This window comes from Coregonus lavaretus (assembly GCF_964263955.1).
Source record: "Coregonus lavaretus genome assembly, chromosome: 21".
Classification (NCBI taxonomy): Eukaryota; Metazoa; Chordata; class Actinopteri; order Salmoniformes; family Salmonidae; genus Coregonus; species Coregonus lavaretus.
Genome location: NC_140008.1, coordinates 39,995,458 through 40,018,638, shown reverse-complemented (window position 1 = coordinate 40,018,638; position 23,181 = coordinate 39,995,458). Strand labels below are relative to the sequence as shown.

The 23,181-nt window shown below is 42.3% G+C and overlaps 2 protein-coding genes across 2 annotated transcripts in view; one reads left to right on the top strand and one right to left on the bottom strand.

The window, feature by feature from the left end:
• Positions 1-15,674, top strand: part of LOC311149318 (SH3-containing GRB2-like protein 3-interacting protein 1) — a gene marked incomplete at its 5' end in the record, with an annotated part of 101,034 nt that extends 85,360 nt beyond the window's left edge. The window contains 8 exons of the mRNA XM_084186464.1: positions 401-460; positions 3,417-3,528; positions 3,780-3,935; positions 4,460-4,595; positions 4,682-4,884; positions 5,132-5,196; positions 12,132-12,296; positions 12,562-15,674. Of these exons, the coding sequence (XP_084042590.1) occupies positions 401-460; positions 3,417-3,528; positions 3,780-3,935; positions 4,460-4,595; positions 4,682-4,884; positions 5,132-5,196; positions 12,132-12,296; positions 12,562-12,584 (920 nt within the window). The 3' untranslated portion in view covers positions 12,585-15,674. The remainder of the gene's footprint in view (positions 1-400; positions 461-3,416; positions 3,529-3,779; positions 3,936-4,459; positions 4,596-4,681; positions 4,885-5,131; positions 5,197-12,131; positions 12,297-12,561) is intronic.
• Positions 15,675-17,740: 2,066 nt separating this feature from the next.
• LOC311148860 (relaxin-3-like) lies at positions 17,741-21,745 on the bottom strand (the record flags this gene model as incomplete). Its single annotated transcript, XM_084185854.1, has 2 exons — positions 17,741-17,892; positions 21,568-21,745. The coding sequence occupies 2 exons, from the start codon at positions 21,743-21,745 to the stop codon at positions 17,741-17,743; spliced, it is 330 nt and encodes a 109-aa protein (XP_084041980.1).
• Between the last annotated feature and the right edge of the window lie 1,436 nt (positions 21,746-23,181).

Genomic DNA, 23,181 nt, shown 5'->3' with positions numbered 1-23,181 from the left:
ACACACGTACCCGTTTCACACTACTGATCTGAGCCAAGCTGTACAGAGCTTATCTGACCTGGCTATGGATCCTTTGCTGCCTGGAACCATGCTGGAAAGGACAATGTGGAAAGAGATTATCAGAGCCAGAACAATACGGTTCAGGTCAGCACAATAGTGTGAAAACTCATAGGCAGCCTACACAAAGACATACACACACCATTTGGTGTCCTGTTCTGTGCTGGCAGTGTTTTGGCTTGCTGTGCCATGCCCCTCTGTACCCCACCTCACCTTACTGTGACTTGTGATAGACCTGCCATGTGACTCACACTACTGTCCTTCTCTCTCCCTCCCCCTCTCACATACCCACCCACCCTCCCTTCCTCCTCTCCCTCCTCCCTCCTCCCTCCCCCCACCACAGAGAATGACCAGCCTTCCCTGGTTTGGTTTGACAGAGGAAAGTTTTATTTAACCTTTGAAGGTAAGTTGTGTCTGCACAACAGCTAACTGTAGTGTGCACACTCACCCGACCCGACACGGGCCTCATCTGTGCAAGCTTTTCCTCCCCCCTCCTCCTCCCTCCTCTCACCCCTCCATCCCATGGCCCAACACTCACTGCCTCCAAGCTAACTCCTGAGCCTCTCTACATGCAGCCCCCTTATCATCTTTCTCACTCATCTTCCTCCTCGCGTCGTCATTCGTTCTCATTTCACATGCGGTGGCCGCAAGTCTGTCATTTCCTTAAAGATCCTCATTCTTCAGGTACTCTACTAATCTCTGTTTGTGTTGTCTTCTTTTTGTGTAGACTCACTTCTCTTTGTTCTTTTGGGTTTTGGTTTTGGTCTTTGATCTTGTCACAATGATTCATCATCAACAGCATGTCTGGAATATGCATGAACTCGCTCTCTCTTTCTCTCCTTTTCATATATCTTACTTTCTGTCTTTTCAGTGCGTTTCAGTGTTTCTGAATCACAATGAAACTGGCCTTTTACATAGTACATCAAATATTTAATTCACAAGCAAGGCAATGAGATGATAGACAGTCAAAAGTTTGGACACAACTACTCATTCAATGGTTTTTCTTTATTTTTACTATTTTCTACATTGTAGAATAATAGTGAAGACATCAAAACTATGAAATAACACATATGGAATCATGTAGTAACAAAAAAAGTGTAAATTACAGTAGATTTTAGATTCTTCAAAGTAGCCACCCCTTTGCCTTGATGACAGCTTGGCATTCTCTCAACCAGCTTCATGAGGAAAGCTTTTCCAACAGTCTTGAAGGAGTTCCCACATATGCTGAGCACTTGTTGGCTGCTTTTCCTTCACTCTGCAGTCCAACTCATCCCAAACCAGCTCAATTGGGTTGAGGTCGGGTGATTGTGGAGGCCAGGTCATCTGATGCAGCGCTCCATCACTCTCCTTGGTCAAATAGCCCTTACACAGCCTGGATGTGTGTTTTGGGTCATTGTCCTGTTGAAAAACAAATGATAGTCCCAATAAGCGCAAACCAGATGGGATGGCGTATCGTTGCAGAATGCTATATTTGAGATTCTTCAAAGTAGCCATCCTTTGCCATGATGACAGCTTTGCACACTCTTGGCATTCTCTCAACCAGCTTAATGAGGTAGTCACCTGGAATGCATTTCAATTAACAGGTGTATCTTCTTAAAAGTTAATTTGTGGAATTTATTTCCTTCTTAATGCGTTTGAGCCAATCAGTTGTGTTGTGACAAGGTAGGGTTGGTATACAGAAGATAGCCCTATTTAGTAAAATACCATATTATGGCAAGAACAGCTCAAATAAGCAAAGAGAAATGACAGTCCATCATTACTTTAAGACATGAAGGTCAGTCAATCCGGAAAATGTCAAGAACTTCTTCAAGTGCAGTCGCAAAAACCATCAAGCGCTATGATGAAACTGGCTCTCATGAGGACCGCCACAGGAAAGGAAGACCCAGAGTTACCTCTGCTGCAGAGGATAAGTTCATTAGAGTTACCAGCCTCAGAAATTGCAGGCCAAATAAATGCTTCACAGAGTTCAAGTAACAGACAAATCTCAACATCAACTGTTCAAAGGAGACTGCGTGAATCAGGCCTTCATGTTCAAATTGCTGCAAAGAAACCACTACTAAAGGACACAAATAAGAAGAAGATACTAGCTTGGGCCAAGAAACACGAGCAATGGACATTAGACCGGTGGAAATCTGTCCTCTGGTCTGATGAGTCCAAATTTGAGATTTTTGGTTCCAACCGTTGTGTCTTTGTGAGACGCAGAGTAGGTGAATGGATGATCTCCGCATGTGTGGTTCCCACCGTGAAGCATGGAGGAGGAGGTGTGGGGCTGCTTTGCTGGTGACACTGTCTGTGATTTATTTAGAATTCAAGGCACACTTAACCAGCATGGTTACCACATCATTCTGCAGCGATACGTCATCCCATCTGGTTTGTGCTTAGTGGGACTATCATTTGTTTTTTAACAGGACAATGACCCAACACACCTCCAGGGTGTGTAAGGACTATTTTACCATGAAGGAGAGTGCTGCATCAGATGACCTGGCCTCCACAATCACCCGACCTCAACCCAATTGAGATGGTTTGGGATGAGGTGTATATGTGGTAACTCCTTCAAAACTGTTGGAAAATCATTACAGGTGAAGCTAGAGAGAATGCCAAGAGTGTGCAAAGCTGTCATCAAGGCAAAGGGTGGCTACTTTGAGGAATATAAAATATAAAATACATTTTGATTTGTTGAACACGTTTTTGGTTACTACATGATTCCATATGTGTTATTTCATAGTTTTGATGTCTTCACTATTATTTTACAATGTAGAAAATAGTAAAAATAAAGAAAAACCCTTGAATGATTAGGTGTGTCCAAACTTTTGACTGGTACTGTAGATGCCAAACCGACCCATCATACACAGGTATTGGTTCTCATTTTGATCGTTTTAATCACAGTGGTTCTCTCACACACTCTTTGGTTCTCCATCTTCATCCATACACTGCTGCTGAGATAGTTAGTAAACAGGAAATAGGGTGTTCTACAGGAAATGGGAGGAGTCTTATGGATAGAGATGTAGCGGAGCAGCTAGGAGAGGGTTGAGAGAAGAGTAGCTTTGTTGGTTTGTGAGGACTATAGACGTGGGTTGTGTTTAATGCTGATAGTCTCTCTCTTTCTGCTTCTCATACTGTCTCCCTCTGGTCTATTTTCAGTCTGTTTCTCTGAGTCTCTCTATCTCTCTATCTGTCTGTCTGTCTGCCTCTCTCTCTCTCTCTCTCTCTCTCTCTCTCTCTCTCTCTCTCTCTCTCTCTCTCTCTCTCTCTCTCTCTCTCTCTCTCTCTCTCTCTCTCTCTCTCTCTCTCTCTCTCTCTCTCTCTCTCTCTCTCTCTCTTTATTGCTATTAAACATGTGTGTGTGCTGATTTAAACAGGCTGCTCCAGGGGCCCCAGCCCTCTCACCATGGGGGCACAGGACACCCTTCCGGTGGCGGCAGCTTTTACTGAGACAGTCAATGCCTTCTTCAAAGGAGCCGACCCCAACAAGTAGGTCCACTCAGATACCTCTTGATAAGAGAGATGTCTGTCAATGTATGTATTGCTCTTTTGCTCTCGCTCTCTTTCTTTCTTTCTCTCTTTCTCTTTTGTCCTCCCTTTATATTATCTCTGTCCCCTTCGCTCTCTTTCTCTCTCTTTTTTTATTTTACCCTTTCTATATCTCCCTGCTCCCTGCTTCATGTCCCACTCTCTCCCCTTCTGGACATTCTAACCTCCTCCTCCCCTGTCCCTGTCTAAAGGTGTGTTGTGAAGATCACAGGTGAGATGGTGCTGTCGTTTCCAGCGGGGATCACTCGGCACTTTGCCAATAACCCGTCCCCTGCCGTGCTAACCTTCAGCATAACCAACTACAGCCGGCTGGAGCATGTGCTGCCTAACCCCCAGCTACTCTGCTGGTAAAGGCCCACTGTAACACCCCCTCAATATACTGGAACCCTCACAACATCATACACTGGAGTGTTCATAATATTACATCACACTGTACCTTTAACATACTATACCAAAACATTATGCTGGTAAACACCACTGTAACTTCCCTCACATCATACCACTCACAACATCATGTGGCACTGTAGCATTTATAACATGTCACATTGAGCACGTGAAATCATACTGTACCAAAACAATACACCCAAGTCCATTTCTGACTGGGCTCTGAGTCACTGTGAATTCATCCCAGTGGTTTGACTAACCACCTCATTCCAAGGTTATTCTGCACTCTCACACATACAAGGCATCACAGTTGTTTTTGTGTAGCACGAGTATCTGTTTGCAATCGCCGCGCTGCAGTAGTCCTCTCTGTAGTAGATACAGATATAACTCGTACTCTGTTGTGTCTCTGTGTTGAATAACGTTTAGATGGATCAATCGTTAGATAATATGATCAAATACATATTGTCTTCTATTATTGCCCACATAGTGACACCGCCACAACACCCAACCCTGACTCCAAGAACTTCTGGGTGAACATGCCAAACCTGATGACCCATCTAAAGAAGGTGGCTGAGCAGAAACCCCATGCCACTTACTACAATGTGGACATGCTCAAGTACCAGGTCAGCGACTCTTATACTAGATTATGCACAGTTTCCGTACAAATGTCTGTGTCATTGATTCATCTCTATGGTTGTTATGTGTGCAGGTATCAGCGCAGGGCCTCATTTCAACACCCCTGAACCTGGCAGCCAGTTGGCGATGTGCACCCACCAGCACGGACCTCCGAATAGACTACAAATACAATGGCAACGCCATGACAACACCCGTGGCGCTCAACAACGTCCAGTTCCTGATCCCCGTGGACGGAGGGGTCACCAAGCTACAGGCCGTGCTTCCCACCGCCGCATGGTAAGACAGAGGAGTATACTGTATGTCCGAACCATATACAATGCGTTTCTGTTGAATTTAATTGAATTTATTTGATAAGTAAAAGTAGAAGGCTGCACCTGCCGGAGACAACCCATGGCTCTATGGCTCAGCCCTGTGCTGAAGAAGGCAATTTTGCGAGTTTGAAAAAGCCAGTTTCCCAAACCCAGATTAAGCCTATTCCTGGCTTTTAAAGAGTAACAGATTACGTTTGATTCTGTTCTTCCAGGAACGCAGAGCAGCAGAGAATCCTGTGGAAGATTCCCGATATTTCCCAGAAATCTGAAAATGGAGGTAAATAACCTTGTTTACACCAAAGCCCAGGAGAAATCACTAATAATATCATACACTGAGTGTACAAAACATTAGGAACACCTGCTCTTTCCATGACAGACTGACCAGGTGAAAGCTGTGATCCGTTATTGATGTCACTTGTTAAAACCACTTCAATCAGTGTAGATGAAGGGGAGGAGACAGGTTAAAGAAGGATTTTTAAGCCTTGAGACAATTGAGACATGGATTGTGAATGTGTGCCATTCAGAGTGTGAATGGGCAAGACCAAAGATTGATGTGCCTTTGAACGGGGTATGGTAGTAGGTGCCAGGCACACCGGTTTGAGTGTGTCAAGAACAGTTTCCCGTGTGTATCAAGAATGGTCCACCATCCAAAGGACATCCGGCCAACTTGACACAACTGTGGGAAGCATTGGAGTCAACATAGGCCAGCATCCCTGTGGAATGCTTTTGACACCTTGTAGAGTCCATGCCCTGACAAATTGAGGCTGTTCTGAGGGCAAAAGAGGGTGCAACTCAATATTAGGAAGGTGTTCCTAATGTTTTGTACACAGTGTATTATCCTTGTTTCCACTAATGTACTAATCTAAAATAATCAGTGGCATCACGTCATGCCAATAACAGGCTCTAATGTTTACTATCTTAGCTTGGCTTTGCATGACTAACTTTATTTGGGGTGTATGTTCAGGTATTAAAATCTTTAAGAGCAGAAAGCAAATTACACCATGACATTTGGGGGGCGTGCAATTTTAAAAAATGGAACTAATAATAAAGACATCATTTAAACGGTAAGAATGAATTATCTTTTAATGTGGCATGAACACAACCAGTCATGATATTTTCATCTGATTGTCAAACAAATCACTTCAAAAAGTAGGCTACCTGTGCATGTTCGTCCACTCCAAAATAATTCCAGCATCCAAACTGCATGTATACTCGCGTCATTTGATGAATGGAAATAGACATTTGTTACAAAACACCAAAAAGTGTTCCTAATGACATTCAGCGATGCGTCTTGCTGACAAATTGTACTTTTTTGTAGCCTGAACAGTCGGGACACCTGAAATGGTGTTGAAACTGCCCCGGGAAAAACAGGATTGTCACCCTAACACACCTAGTCAACTTACTAGACTAGGCTACAATATGTATTACCATGAAGTTCAAATAGGCCTACCGGTAGCCAGTGGTGTAGTGGTAAAACAATAGGTGGGTAAACTCTGATTACCGATCGTGGTGAAAAGATGGTTACACTGCATTTAGTTGTTTACCCTCCACTAGGCCTATACCACAGACAGTAGTCTACCCTCTCAGCCGAGGAAATTTTACACACATGAACACACGCAGAACAGGTAGCCTACATTCAATATAATACATGAGTTGAATCAGAACATGTTTTACACCCTAGTTCATGAGTTGTCCATAATTCATGAGTCTTCTCAGATCATGTGACATAAAACACTACCTTTCTTTCCTTACATTAATGACATTTATGACAGTGTTATTTCTCATTGTTAAGCATTTTACAATTGCATTAGAACATATAACTTAAACCCTGTATGAATCATGGATCTTGGAGATTTCAGAAAATCCACTGTTAGTGTAACTATGCCTACGTAACATTTCATTGTGTTTCGCCGTGAAAACAGTTCTCATGGGCACACATATCAAATATAATGTAGGCCTACGCCATTGAAAAATGGAATACTTCTAACCAAACGTTAAACTCTTCTAACTGAAGGAGTCACCTTATAGGCCTACTTCAGGGTTTCCTAAACTCGGTCCTCGGGACCCCACGGGGTGAACATTTTGCTTTTTGCCCTAACAGTACACAGCTGATTTAAATTATCAAAGCTCAATGATTAGTTGATTATTTGAATCAGTTATGTAGTGCTAGGGCAAAAACCAAAACGTGCACCCATTGGGTTCCCGAGAACAGAGTTTAGGAAACCCTGGCCTACTTGTTGGATGGATTGGATGCGCATTGGTGTCTAGCTGTAGGTTAGTTGTCTAGTGACATTGGTGACCATTATCAGCTGATCCAGGAAAGAAAACAAACATTGATAGAAAATAATAAAGCTAAATAAATGGTCTACTTCTGGCCACGGATGGCACAGAGAACAACAGCACCCACGCGCACCTAAAAAACGAAGCAATGAGCCTCTAAACAGCTGACTGACAAAGCAAACAATGATGCATCAATGGATTAATCTAATGCATTGGAAAAAAGGCTATTTTTATCAAGGACACGTGGCAAACAAATGGCAAAAATGAGGAAGTACAAAGGAAAATCTATATGTAAAGGAGCTCAGCTGAGGCCGACATTCAGCACTACTGAGTGGACAACGCTGCCACATATAAATAAATGGTTTGAACCATGACGTAGAGGTGGGGCTGTTCGATTCATTTGGAAGCTTTTATTTTCATATTTACCATTGTAAAACATATTTACCAGTACATTTTTAACAAATAGGAGAATGCATTTAGGGGAGCTAATGTCTCATTCAGGGGAGCTGAGCCTCCCCTGGCTCTCCCGTAATTTGCAACTTGCTTAAGAGTCTATTGACGCACCTATGTGTCAATCTAAGTAACATAAAACACAAATCCCCATCAAAATCCATCAGTTTAAGCTAGAGATATCTGCGGTGGAAGGTGGCCGAATCGGTCTTCTCGTGAAAACGTCTGTAGCGTCCGAACCGTTTGGGCTAGAAACGATGAACACGATGGTGTTCTCCGTTTTGCTTTACGACCCCCACAAGTGTCACAGGACTCGTCTGAAGGTAACCCATACAAATGAATGGAAGTATGGAGCTAGTTTTGTGCCAACAAAAATAAGGGGTTAAATATGTGTCCAAAAAAACAACAATATCTTTATTATATCTCCTAGATATAGGACAGACACTTCAAAACCTTATTCCTTATGACTTATTATTTAGCTGTCCTTTGTGTTTCTATGGGCTATAGTAGTAAAGGCCAAATACAATATTTGATCAAATATTTATATACAGTGGGGGAAAAAAGTATTTAGTCAGCCACCAATTGTGCAAGTTCTCCCACTTAAAAAGATGAGAGAGGCCTGTAATTTTCATCATAGGTACACGTCAACTATGACAGACAAATTGAGATGTTTTTTTCCTGAAAATCACATTGTAGGATTTTTAATGAATTTATTTGCAAATTATGGTGGAAAATAAGTATTTGGTCACCTACAAACAAGCAAGGTTTCTGGCTCTCACAGACCTGTAACTTCTTCTTTAAGAGGCTCCTCTGTCCTCCACTCGTTACCTGTATTAATGGCACCTGTTTGAACTTGTTATCAGTATAAAAGACACCTGTCCACAACCTCAAACAGTCACACTCTATGGCCAAGACCAAAGAGCTGTCAATGGACACCAGAAACAAAATTGTAGACCTGCACCAGGCTGGGAAGACTGAATCTGCAATAGGTAAGCAGCTTGGTTAGAAGAAATCAACTGTGGGAGCAATTATTAGGAAATAGAAGACATACAAGACCACTGATAATCTCCCTCGATCTGGGGCTCCACGCAAGATCTCACCCCGTGGGGTCAAAATGATCACAAGAACAGTGAGCAAAAATCCCAGAACCACACGGGGGGACCTAGTGAATGACCTGCAGAGAGCTGGGACCAAAGTAACAAAGCCTACCATCAGTAACACACTACGCCGCCAGGGACTCAAATGCTGCAGTCCCAGACGTGTCCCCCTGCTTAAGCCAGTACATGTCCAGGCCCATCTGACGTTTGCTAGAGTGCATTTGGATGATCCAGAAGAGGATTGGGAGAATGTCATATGGTCAGATGAAACCAAAATAGAACTTTTTGGTAAAAACTCAACTCGTCGTGTTTGGAGGACAGAGAATGCTGAGTTGCATCCAAAGAACACCATACCTACTGTGAAGCATGGGGGTGGAAACATCATGCTTTGGGGCTGTTTTTCTGCAAAGAGACCAGGACGACTGATCCGTGTAAAGGAAAGAATGAATGGGGCCATGTATCATGAGATTTTGAGTGAAAACCTCCTTCCATCAGCAAGGGCATTGAAGATGAAACGTGGCTGGGTCTTTCAGCATGACAATGATCCCAAACACACCGCCCGGGCAACGAAGGAGTGGCTTCGTAAGAAGCATTTCAAGGTCCTGGAGTGGCCTAGCCAGTCTCCAGATCTCAACCCCATAGAAAATCTTTGGAGGGAGTTGAAAGTCTGTGTTGCCCAGCGACAGCCCCAAAACATCACTGCTCTAGAGGAGATCTGCATGGAGGAATGGGCCAAAATACCAGCAACAGTGTGTGAAAACCTTGTGAAGACTTACAGAAAACGTTTGACCTGTGTCATTGCCAACAAAGGGTATATAACAAAGTATTGAGAAACTTTTGTTATTGACCAAATACTTATTTTCCACCATAATTTGCAAATAAATTCATTAAAAATCCTACAATGTGATTTTCTGGAATTTCCTTTCTCATTTTGTCTGTCATAGTTGACGTGTACCTATGATGAAAATGACAGGCCTCTCTCATCTTTTTAAGTGGGAGAACTTGCACAATTGGTGGCTGACTAAATACCTTTTCCCCCACTGTATACAGCTCTGAAAAAAATTAAGAGACCACTGCAAAAATATAGGTTTCTCTGGTTTTACTATTTATAGGTATGTGTTTGGGTGAAATTAACATTTTTGTTTTATTCTATAAACTACTGACAACATTTGTCCCAAATTCCAAATAACAATATTGTCATTTAGAGCATTTATTTGCAGAAAATGACAACTGGTCAAAATAACAAAAAAGATGCAGTGTTGTCAGACCTCGAATAATGCAAATAAAATAAGTTCATGTTCATTTTTAAACAACACAATAGTAATGTTTTAACTTAAGAAGAGTTCAGAAATCAATATTTGGTGGAATAACCCTGATTTTCAATCACAGCTTTCATGCGTCTTGGCATGCTCTCCACCAGTCTTTCACATTGATGTTGGGTGACTTTATGCCACTCCTGGTGCAAAAATCCAAGCAGCTCGGCTTTGTTTGATGGCTTGTGACCATCCATCTTCCTCTTGATCACATTCCAGAAGTTTTCAATTGGGTTCAGGTCTGGAGATTGGGCTGGCCATGACAGGGTCTTGATCTGGTGGTCCTCCATCCACACCTTGATTGACCTGGCTGTGTGGCATGGCGCATTGTCCTGCTGGAAAAAACAATCCTCAGAGTTGGGGAACAATGTCAGAGCAAAAGGAAGCAAGTTTTCTTCCAGGACAACCTTGTACATGACTTGATTCATGCATCCTTCACAAAGACAAATCTGCCCGATTCCAGCCTTGCTGAAGCACCCCCAGATCATTTAAATGTTTTACATTTTTAGTCATTTAGTAGATGCTCTTATCCAGAGCGACTTACAGGAGCAATTAGGATTAAGTGCCTTGCTCAAGGGCACATCGACATATTTTTCACCTAGTCTGCTCGGGATTAGAACCAGCGACCTTTCGGTTACTGGCACAACGCTCTTAACCACTAAGCTACCTGCATCACCGATCCTCCACCAAATTTCACAGTGGGTGTGAGACACTGTGGCTTGTAGGCCTCTCCAGGTCTCCGTCTAACCATTAGACAACCAGGTGTTGGGCAAAGCTGAAAATTGGACTCATCAGAGAAGATGACCTTACTCCAGTCCTCTACGGTCCAATCCTTATGGTCTTTTGTAAACCTCAGCCTGGCTCTTCTTTACTTCTCATTGATGAAGGGCTTTTTTCTAGCTTTGCACGACTTCAGCCCTGCCCCTAGGAGCCTGTTTCGAACCGTCCTCGCCGTGCACTTCACCCCAGCTGCCGTTTGCCATTATTTTTGTAGGTCACTTGATGTCATCCTACGGTTGTTGAGTGACATTCAAATGAGTTGGCGGTCATCCCGGTCAGTAGAGAGTCGTTTTCGCCCTCTGCCGGTCTGTAGCTTTGTTGTCCCCAATGTCTGCTGCTTGACCTTGTTCTTATGAACCGCCGTCTTTGAAATTTTAAGGATGGAAGCAACCTGACGCTCACTGTATCCCTCTGCCAGTAAAGCCAGAATTGAACCCTTCTTTTCCTCACTCAAAACTTTCCTTTTCAACTCTTTTGGCATGGTCAAGAGTTATTTTTTGATTAATATTACTTTTGAGGTACTATTAGCACTGTTTTTGCCATCCAGCTGGTCCTATTGCAAGAGGATAGTGATGACCACAGCAGTGGTTTTATACTTTTATTCGTTAAATATAATTTGGTTCAGGTGATCACCTAATCAGTACCTAATTCAGTAGAATGAGGTGTGCCTGTGTTGGAATTCAACAGACACTGGAATGGAATGGCTGTCATACATGTAGAGATGCTGATTTAAGAAAAATTTGCAGTGGTCTCTTTTATTCCAGAGCTGTATATATATTGGGATACGTAAAGGGGCCCTAAAATTCTAAATCAAATAGCTAAATGATCCATGTTATGACCATCTTAAAACAATTCCATATGTTAGTGAAGTAGAACCCCCCCCCCCCCCCCCCTATAGGGAAGACATAGTCCAGAGATGGCTACACTAGTGTGAATAAGTCATTATCTATGTATGACCTTATAGAATTACTGTATGACATGCATTGCCTCATTTACATTAACTCACTGAGGCTGAGCTCACTGATGCCCCCTTCAGGCAGAAGATGGTTCCACACACAGTCTATCAGCGAATAGAAAAGGAACAGACAAACTACAATCATCATATGCTACTGTGTGCTGTGGAGTTGCACTTGTGTGTGTGAAATGTCTGTGCACGTAATAATAATGATAAAGCATTTTATTTGTAACGTGTGGTGTCACAAACTCAAAGTGCTACAAGTCATAGCATAATGATGAAGACATTTTTATGGCTGTTATGTTGAGCCGTTGTCCCTCTCCCTGTGCGTCCCCAGGCGTTGGCTCATTGTTGGCACGGTTCCAGTTGTCGGAGGGTCCCAGTAAGCCCTCTCCCCTGGCGGTCCAGTTTACCAGTGAGGGCAGCACTCTGTCAGGCTGTGATATAGAGCTGGCAGGGCCCGGGTACCGCTTCTCACTCGTCAAGAAGAGATTCGCTGCAGGTGAGACACTGTCAATGGAATAGTAGTATCACTGAATGATCAACTTGAATGAGCATGTAGAGTAGATCAATGTAACTGTGCATTCTGCATTATTCAGTATTTTAGACTGCGAGCAAGAATGAAATAAAATCACTTGATCGATCATTGTGTATTATCATTAGACTAGACACACATATTTTCCCACTATGATATTAGTTGGTGTATGATTCTGTTCACCCAAAAGCATTCGAACGTATAGTAATCTAAGCATGTTTGTCATTTTCAGGAAAATACTTGGCAGACAACTGATACGCCACACTACTACTGCACAACACTACTGAACAAATACACTGAACATCATCATCTCAATGGACTTACACTGAGTAATGAAAACCTACAACACCACCCCCACCTCCCTACAGACAGACAGACAGACAGACAGACAGACAGACAGACTGACTGACTGACTGACTGACTGACTGACTGACTGACTGACTGACTGACTGACTGACTGACTGACAGACACTCCTTTCTAAACCCGCGAGACAGACATGCCCAGGCCCCACAGCCTGCTGTACCCAGCAGTATTGTAAAACTTGCATTTAGCGTCGTGGACAGTTTTAAGGTGTAATTATTGTATTTGTAAAATGTATTCATTTCAGAACATCTGTATTGCTGCAGTTATAGACACCCACCCCAGGTTGACCCTCTCTAAAGCTACATGCCACTGTCTCTCTCCCCTCTCCAACATGTGGTGTTGTTTAACCCTTAACGCTGCTGCAGCTGCCTAGCTAATCAACCGTACCGCAACCACAAACCCACGGTTGCAATGGTGAACAAAACACTGTATTTATTTTAGACGCATTAACAAGAGAGGATGAGGATGCATGTAAAAGAAGACCATTGGGTTGTGTCATTGCGTGAACTATAGATGAATAGGCGCACCATGATGTCACACTCCTCCAGTCACCTTAACTAGAGGAAGAGGCGAAGCGAGAGGTTTCGCTCTCGTCAAAATCTGTCCAAAATAAGGCCAATGTGTTTCTATGGGCTTTTTTTTCAACTTAAGCTTTGTCGCCTACCTTCCCGCCTTTGGGACAACGACTACCATTGTTAGGGCGGAGACATGAGCATTTCGTTATTATATACAGATCTCTGGCTTAACAGAGGGCTAGTTCTTCCTCATGCTGCCTCTCACATGCCTGTGATTGTACACAGTTAGAGCTACCATAGGGTTCTGGGTAATAGAGTTTTTATGCTGTTGGCTTTAACAGTTAATTTGTTAGCCTGCCCTACACACTGGCACGACAATGTCAAAGGACATTGTTTATTTGGATGATGTAGATCACCAACACACTCCTCCTCTCCCGTCTTTGAATGCACTGATTTAATACCCATTTCAAACATCCTCTCATAATTTTCCTCCACAACATAATATTAATATTATGAAGTCCTGAGTAGTTGGGCAGCTGCAACAATAAATCAATTCCTGGTTGCAATATAAAAAATAATAGAAGATGTTTCCCTTTAGAAAAAACCTGTACAAAGTGTCATTTTAAATTGATAATATATATCTTAAAGGGCGTTTGGTGTTTTCCTTGTATTGTCAAATAGCCTTTCTGTTGTTCCTGAGACAGCAGTGGCAGACTTACTTCAGAGTACATTACAGCATTCTATTTTTATTTATTGATGATAATGATTTATTGTATAAAGTATGTGATTCTGTATATGAATAGAATTTGAATGGTATCACAATTTAGAATCCTTAAAGGTATACATATTTGAATTATCTTTTTTGTTATCTGTGTAGTTGGGTAACCTGTGTACAGTATAATGTATAATTTTTGAATTTATTTCAGATATAATTTTTTAACTGAAGTGCAACAGAAGATTTGAGCTATATATGGGCATTGGGTGGGAGAAAAAAAGTAAAAAATAAATTAAAGATGAATATCTACCTGGATGCGTATGTCATGCTTTATGAAAGTTATAACCATGGATCGTCAGTCAGCTTTTGACCATTTTAGGCCCTATTTCCATTCACCTCAATGTGTTTCTACCTACCTGAAACCCACTGAATGCATATTATTCTGCGTCAAACAGCATGAACACTCCCCTTCGGGTCAAACCAACCAGCGCTTGAATCCATGGCTTTATTTTGCATAATGGGAACGGTCTCTGTGAGATGACATGGTGACGAGGTTTTAGAGGGAGGTTAGATGACCAAAACGCTTTTTGTATTTTATGTGTGTCCTCCAGACAGTCTTCTATAAGAGAGAGAAATATGCTGAATATTTTTAAAACTGACTAAAAAATGAAAAATAAATCTTGTTTCGTGTGAAGAGCACTGTGCTGATAATGTTATAAACTTCCTGAATGCTCTGATATTCAACATAGAGAACAGAAATGTGTGTGACGACATTTAACTCAAAAGGTCTACTCATGTAGGCATCATAAGTATGTCAAAATAATATCTGTGCTTCATAAAGCTACATAGCACCATTCATATGCCTGTCATAGAACTGCCATAGAAATGTTGCACTGTGATTACATGTTGATTGCATGTTGTCTGAACATAAAGTTGGCATTTCTAAGTAAGGCATTAATGAATGGTGTGCTGCAGCTCTCTGTATAGCAGTTTAGTAACAAGGGTTCAAACTAAGTTTTCCGGCATGGATAATATAATGTACGTCTGCATACAGTTACAGTATAGGCCTGAAGTGAAGTGCTCCACTAACTAACTCTATGACCTGTTGTTATGTTAAATGTGGGAACTGAAGACCAGAGCAGGGAGTGTGTCTGTGTGTGACGTGCTAAGCCAGACTGCTTTGGGTTCTGTACTCTTTCTCTCTCTATCAACCACATGTGCAAGCTGTGTTTGTACAGACAATGTTAAGAGGAACTGATGGGAAACTTAGTTTGCTTTTTTCCAAAAACCAATAAAAGTTATGAGCTGGACACATGTGTATGGAGCTCTCTTTTCTCTTTTCTCTTCACAACAGTGTTTTTCACCGCTCGGATACAGTTGATTCAATATGTCCTCCACCCAGTTTGAGTTCTGATGTACAGCACAACACATCAAGGTTGGCTATAATTACATCGTCTTTAAGCCTTCTGCGAATAAGCAGCTGTTTATGATTGTGTGCTATGAGGGATGACAAAAGGAGATGTAATATGATTAGCCTTGTAGTTTAATTCAATGTACTGTATATGTTTATGTTTGCTTCCTTTATATTCATATGGATATATTTGTTATTTCATCTATTTGTGTTATCCAATGCACAGGATACTGAATATGCAATTGTTTAATGTAATGTACCGTACTAATGAAATGTTCTAAACATGTGCAGGATGACGCACTATGCTAGTTTTCTTGGAAATAAAGTAGGCGTATCAATTATGTTTAATCAATTGGTTTGTATTCTGTTATTTTAGTCCAATTCAGTATGCATACAAAGGATTTCTTTCCTTTCAATAACCTTAATGGTTGTGACTTGTCTAGGAAGAATTAGAAGAAGTCTACATTTCCTGTTCTGCACTATTATCACACCATCCCTCACAATGCATATACACCGAGTGTACAAAACATTAGGAACACCTTCCTAATATTGAGTTGCACCCCCTTTTGCCCTTAGAACAGCCTCAATTCGTCGGGGCATGGACTCTACAAGGTGTCAAAAGCGTTCCAAAGGGATGCTGGCCCATGTTGACTTCAATACTTCCGTTGTGTTAAGTTGGCTGGATGTCCTTTGCGTGGTGGACCATTCTTGATCCACACGGGAAACAGTTGAGTGTGATAAACCCAGCAGCGTTGCAGTTCTTGACACGCTCAAACCGGTGCACCTGGCACCTACTACCATACCCAGTTCAAAATAACTTAAATATTTTGTTTTGCCCATTCACCCTCTGAATGGCACACATACAAAATCCATGCCTTAAGGCTTAAAAATCCTTATTTAACCTGTCTCCTCCCCTTCATCTACACTGATTGAAGTGGATTTAACCGGTGACATCAATAAGGGATCATAGCATCACCTGGATTCATGTGGTCAGTCTATGTCATGGAAATGTTTTGTACACTCAGTGTATTTCCTCTGCCAAACATTCAGATCCTTCTCCCAGAGGATGAAACATGAGGTAACACCTTTGCAACACACAGTACTCCAGGTAAGACCTGACAATCATCTGAGTGGGGAATTCCCTGTTGTTAGTTTTGTATTCGGAGGGGATGACGGTGCTGTACGGATAGATGATGACAGAACTATTGTAGTATATAGTACATACATTACAACTAACTCATTTTACCTGCTCTCTTTGTAGTCTGTAGTCTGTACTTGCAGACACTATTGCTTTGTTTAGGTTTATTAGTCTTTAGGTGCTGTGGCATTGTTCATCTGTCTTTTGTCCTGTGGCTGATAGCCTCAACTTGCGGTGTCAGTTAAAGCAGCAATCAGCAGTTGAAACAATATCAAAATACCTGCCCCAGTTTCTCTAAAAAGCTGAGGGATGGGGCTGGAAATTCATCGACAGAGATAGTTTCAAGGACTGACCATCCATAATATCAAAATTATAGTTTTAATCATGTTTTGAGGCTATATGTTTACATTTACTTTGTTTACAGACATTGGAGTAAAACAAGCTTATATTTTGGTGTCTGATGGGGTATGACAGTTGAACTAAGTTCATGAGGCATAAAAAATGGATGTAGCAACTGCAGATTGTCCCTTTTAAGATGGATGGAGATGAGCTTATGACTGACGGTATGTAATGAAAGAATGTAGTGAGCCAAAATGATCAAAACGTTGCAATAATCCACAGTGAATTAAAATCACACCCCTATGCATGTCAAGCAACATTTATTAGACTAGGGCTAGCAAAATATATGGTACGATCAGAACTAGTCTTTTCAAAAAGTTACATGAAAGTCCCTTTATTCAGCTTCATTCTTAACTCTCTCATCATCGACACATATAACAGAGGCTGGTTTCTATCCTGTGTATAAACTTCATGAGATACAAACTATGACAGGAAAACAGTTCCCTGCTCCCTCTTTGTAATCCAAACACATCAACACGACAAGTAAAAGTCCCCTCAACCACTACTATGTACTAAATCTATGATAACAACAGCTAGCTAAAAAGCTCTATCTTTAAGCTCTGATTTCAAACATCTATTTTTGATTGTTCTGTGCAAGTATTGTGATTGGCCGAAACGGTTGAGGATATAATATAATACATAACATTCTTTTTTTTTTCTATGGATGCATTTGTTTTACCTCACCGTATGAGCGGAGTTTGCACATTTTAGACCATTACAATGTCGTAAAGTGACACCGGCGCACAGGGTGAGATAAAACAAATGCACCCTATTTCAGTTTTTCGGAAGAAGGCAAGACAGATTTGGAGAGGAGGAAAGCAAGTCTGTTTGGGAGGGGGTGAAAGGTTAACCACAAAGACCACCGGGTCTCAACAGAGATATGTGAGGTCGGTCTTCCTGCAGCCCACTTGGCAGCACACGGTGGTCAGCATCTTGTTCAGGTCCCGTCTGCTGAACTCTGACCCCAGACTGGCCTTCAGGTCCTCCAGGCTGCTCTGCTGCTGCTCCCCATTTGCCAAACCTGCACATGACATTTATCAATATCATTGATTATTACATAAAATAACATGCTATTACAGTATAATATGAATTCAGGTATTTCATACCAGCACTCCATCTTGCTTTACAAAAACACCTTATCAAGAATGAAAGCAGTCAACAAAAATAATATGTTATCCAAGCCAAAAGTAAAACCGTCCATATTTTTTATTTTATTTTATTTATTTTATTTTATTTCACCTTTATTTAACCAGGTAAGCCAGTTGAGAACAAGTTCTCATTTACAACTGCGACCTGGGCAAGATAAATCAAAGCAGTGCGATTAAAAACAACAACAACAACGAGTTACATATGGGATAAACAAAACGTACAGTCAATAACACAATAGAAAATCGATATACAGTGTAGTAAGTTATGGAGGTAAGGCAATAAATAGGCCATAATGCAAAATAATTACAATTTAGTATTAACACTGGAGTGATAGATGTGCAGAAGATGATGTGCAAATAGAGATACTGGGGTGCAAATGAGCAAAATAAATAACAATATGGGGATGAGGTAGTTGGGTGGGCTAATTACAGATGGGCTGTGTACAGATGCAGTAATTGGTAAGCTGCTCTGATAACTGATGCTTAAAGTTAGTGAGGGAGATAAGAGTCTCCAGCTTCAGAGATTTTTGCAGTTCGTTCCAGTCATTGGCAGCAGAGAACTGGAAGGAATGGCGGCCGAAGGAGGTGTTGGCTTTGGGGATGACCAGTGAGATATACCTGCTGGAGCGCATACTACGGATGGGTGTTGCTATGGTGACCAATGAGCTAAGATAAGGCGGGGATTTGCCTAGCAGTGATTTATAGATGACCTGGAACCAGTGAGTTTGGCAACGAATATGTAGTAAGGGCCAGCCAACGAGAGCGTACAGGTCACAATGGTGGGTAGTATATGGGGCTTTGGTGACAAAACGGATGGCACTGTGATAGACTACATCCAATTTGCTGAGTAGAGTGTTGGAGGCTATTTTGTAAATTACATTTACATTTTACATTTTAGTAATTTAGCAGACGCTCTTATCCAGAGCAAAACTTACAGTGCATTCATTTTTATTTTTAATTATTTTTCGTAAATGACATCGCCGAAGTCAAGGATCGGTAGGATAGTCAGTTTTACGAGGGCATGTTTGGCAGCATGAGTGAAGGAGGCTTTGTTGCGAAATAGGAAGCCGATTCTAGATTTAACTTTGGATTGGAGATGCTTAATGTGAGTCTGGAAGGAGAGTTTACGGTCTAACCAGACACCTAGGTATTTGTAGTTGTCCACATATTCTAAGTCAGACCCGCCGAGAGTAGTGATTCTAGTCGGGTGGGCGGGTGCAAGCAGCGTTCGATTGAAGAGCATGCATTTAGTTTTACTAGCGTTTAAGAGCAATTGGAGGCTACGGAAGGAGTGTTGTATGGTATTGAAGCTCATTTGGAGGTTTGTTAACACAGTGTCCAATGAAGGGCCAGATGTATACAATATGGTGTCGTCTGCGTAGAGGTGGATCCGAGAGTCACCAGCAGCAAGAGCGACATCACATACACAGATTATAGAGTCGGCCCGAGAATTTAACCCTGTGGCACCCTCATAGAGACTACCAGAGGTCCAGACAACAGGCCCTCCGATTTGACACATTGAACTCTATCTGAGAAGTAGGTAAACCAGGCGAGGCAGTCATTTGAGAAACCAAGGCTATTTAGTCTGCCAATAAGAATGCAGTGATTGACAGAGTCGAAAGCCTTGGCCAGGTCGATGAAGACGGCTGCACAGTACTGTCTTTTATCGATCGCGGTTATAATATCGTTTAGAACCTTGAGCGTGGCTGAGGTGCACCCATGACCAGCTCAGAAACCAGATTGCATAGCGGAGAAGGTACGGTGGGATTCGAAATGATCGGTGATCTGTTTGTTAGCTTGGCTTTCAAATACTTTTGAAAGGCAGGGCAGGATGGATATAGGTCTGTAACAGTTTGAATCTAGAGTGTCACCCCCTTTGAAGAGGGGGATGACCGCGGCAGCTTTCCAATCTCTGGGGATCTCAGATGATACGAAAGAGAGGATGAACAGGCTAGTAATAGGGGTTGCGACAATTTCGGCAGCTAATTTTAGAAAGAAAGGATCCAGATTGTCTAGCCCAGCTGATTTGTAGAGGTCCAGATTTTGCAGCTCTTTCAGAACATCAGCTTTCTCAATTTGGGTGAAGGAGAAGCGGGGGGGGGGGGGGGGGGCATGGGCAAGTTGCAGTGGAGGGTGCAGAGCTGGTGGCCGGGGTAGGGGTAGCCAGGTGGAAAGCATGGCCAGCCGTAGCAAAATACTTGTTGAAATTCTCGATTATCGTAGATTTATCGCTGGTGACAGTGTTTCCTAGCCTCAGTGCAGTGGGCAGCTGGGAGGAGGTGCTCTTATTCTCCATGGACTTTACAGTGTCCCAAAACTTTTTGGAGTTAGTGCTACAGGATGCACATTTCTGTTTAAAAAAGCTAGCCTTTTTGCTTTCCTAACTGATTGTGTATATTGGTTCCTGACTTCACTGAAAAGTTGCATATCGTGGGGGCTGTTCAATGCTAATGCAGTATGCCACAGGATGTTTTTGTGCTGGTCAAGGGCAGTCAAGTCTGGGGTGAACCAGGGGCTATATCTGTTCTTAGTTCTGAATTTCTTGAATGGGGCAATTAGAACGGCCTGCTCGCTAAAGTGTTTTAGGGAGCGTTTGACAGTGATGAGGGGTGGTCGTTTGACCGCGGACCCATTACGGACGCAGGCAATGAGGCAGTGATCGCTGACAGATTTTGTGTGGGTGACTGCTTGCTGATTGTCTGTGAGTGATATCTTATCTGCAGTCTATGTTTAACAGCGTAATTGCTGTACATGGTCCTGTCAAATGAGGAAACCCCTAAATTATTGTACAGGTTTTGCCGGTGCTATCTGTCTTGTCCAGTATCTGTTCCTCTAACTGGTTCTAATGAGCATGGCTAATGTGCTAACTGGGTTAGCCTGCTGCTGTCTGTCCAATGGGAACATGCTGGCTGACCCTGATAGCATTAGCATCACAATCAGATGAGGAGACCTGGGTTCCACTAGGTTTGAATGTTCCAGAGAACAGTACAGCATAAAATACCTACATGACCCAGCCAGAGGATCAACTGCCTGCCTGCCTGCCTTCCTGACTGACTGCACACCCCACTGGAACAGCATCACTGTACACCGCTGCAGACAGACCCCATCACTGACTCACAGATACATTGTCTGGTCAATTTATGTCATTCTGTTTATCAAGTGGAATAACTCCTGACGTAAAATGTCAGTGGTGTGAGTGGGAATCTGAGTTTAAGTGAAGATACTACATGAAATATGTTTAAATAATAATAATATGCCATTTAGCAGACGCTTTTATCCAAAGCGACTTACAGTCATGCGTGCATACATTTTTGTGTATGGGTGGTCCCGGGGATCGAACCCACTACCTTGGCGTTACAAGCGCCGTGCTCTACCAGCTGAGCTACAGAGGACCAAAGAAGTGTAAGTAGGAGGATATGGATCAGAAATGGATAGTCAGGTCTGTAAACCTAAGCATGTAAAGAAAAGGGGTAACATGGAAAAGGAGAAAGTGAAAAGTGGGGGTAACAGAGATGGTTTAAAGTAGAAGGTAGATATGGTTAACTCACCCTCTAGTTGCTCCGGTTCGTTGAGAATCCGTCTCCAGCGGGAGCCTCCACAGGTGTAGACGACGGCCCTGAGAAACTCTCTGCCACACAGCTTCACAACGCTCACCTCCGCCCTCACCTGGCTCAACCCCACTGCCACACACAGCAGCAGGGGCAGTAGTACTGGCAACACATGCATCACGACTGGCTGGATTGATATCTGTGGATCCCTGTGTAGGTGTTCGTCCACACAGATTGTTTCTCTGGTCTACTTCTTTCTCTTCTGTCTTCTTGTTTCTATCTCTCTTGCTGAGGCGGTAACACAGTGGATTGGTCTCTGGAAAAAGGCGTGCACTTCCTCATATATATACCATCCTCCTCCTCCTTTCAGCTCATCAGTGGACCCCCCCCCCCCCCCCCCCCCCCCCCCAAATTATTTTATGTTTCCGGTCATGTCCACCATCACCAATTGTGATCTGACTGAGAGTGAGTCCCATCAGGTAATCAGTTCTTTACTGCCCCAATCTACAATCAGATTACCTGTCCAGAGGGGTGGAGTGTGCTCTCTCTACCGCTCCACTTTAACGAGTTGATTGCGGTGACCTTCCCTTTAAAGCACAGCTAATTCAGTCATAGGTTGGGATAACCCCTAGCCAAACAGATGGCTCATGTGTTTATAGTGTTTATGTCAGACAATTCACCTTCCCATAACAGCAGTTAAATGTCCAAAATTGAAGGGAAAGTGTAAATGTCATTCTAATTTTAGTGTTCTCTTATGTGAAATTACATAATGGCATGACATTAGTGCTTCCCTCAATGGTAGTTTCCTCATTAGTTGACAGAAAATGTGCCCCTTATATTGTTTTGATGAATAGATATATAGTCGCTAGTGAGTCTACACACCCCTTGCACGGTGCACATTTTGCTGCTTTAAAATGTTATCTCAAAAGGGAATACATTTGTGGGGTTTTCTACCGTTCTACACAACCTACTCCACATTTTCAAAGTGAAATAAATATGCGTACAGTTGAAGTCGGAAGTTTACATACACCTTAGCCAAATACATTTAAACTCAGTTTTTCACAATTCCTGACATTTAATCCTAGTAAAAAGTCCCTGTCTTAGGTCAGTTCGGATCACCACTTTATTTTAAGAATGTGAAATGTCCGAATAATAGTAGAGATAATTATTTATTTCAGCTTTGATTTCTTTCATCACATTCCCAGTGGGTCAGAAGTTTACATACACTCAATTAGTATTTGGTAGCATTGCCTTTAAATTGTTTAACTTGGGTCAAACGTTTCGGGTAGCCTTCCACAAGCTTCCCACAATAAGTTGGGTGAATTTTGGCCCATTCCTCCTGACAGAGCTGGTGTAACTGAGTCAGGTTTGTAGGCCTCCTTGCTCGCACACGCTTTTTTAGTTCTGCCTACTAATTTTCTATAGGATTGAGGTCAGGGCTTTGTGATGGCCACTCCAATACCTTGACTTTGTTGTCCTTAAGCCATTTTGCCACAACTTTGGAAGTATGCTTGGGGTCACTGTCCATTTGGAAGACCCTTTTGCGACCAAGTTTTAACTTCCTGACTGATGTTTTGAGATGTTGCTTCAATATATCCACATAATTTTCCTTCC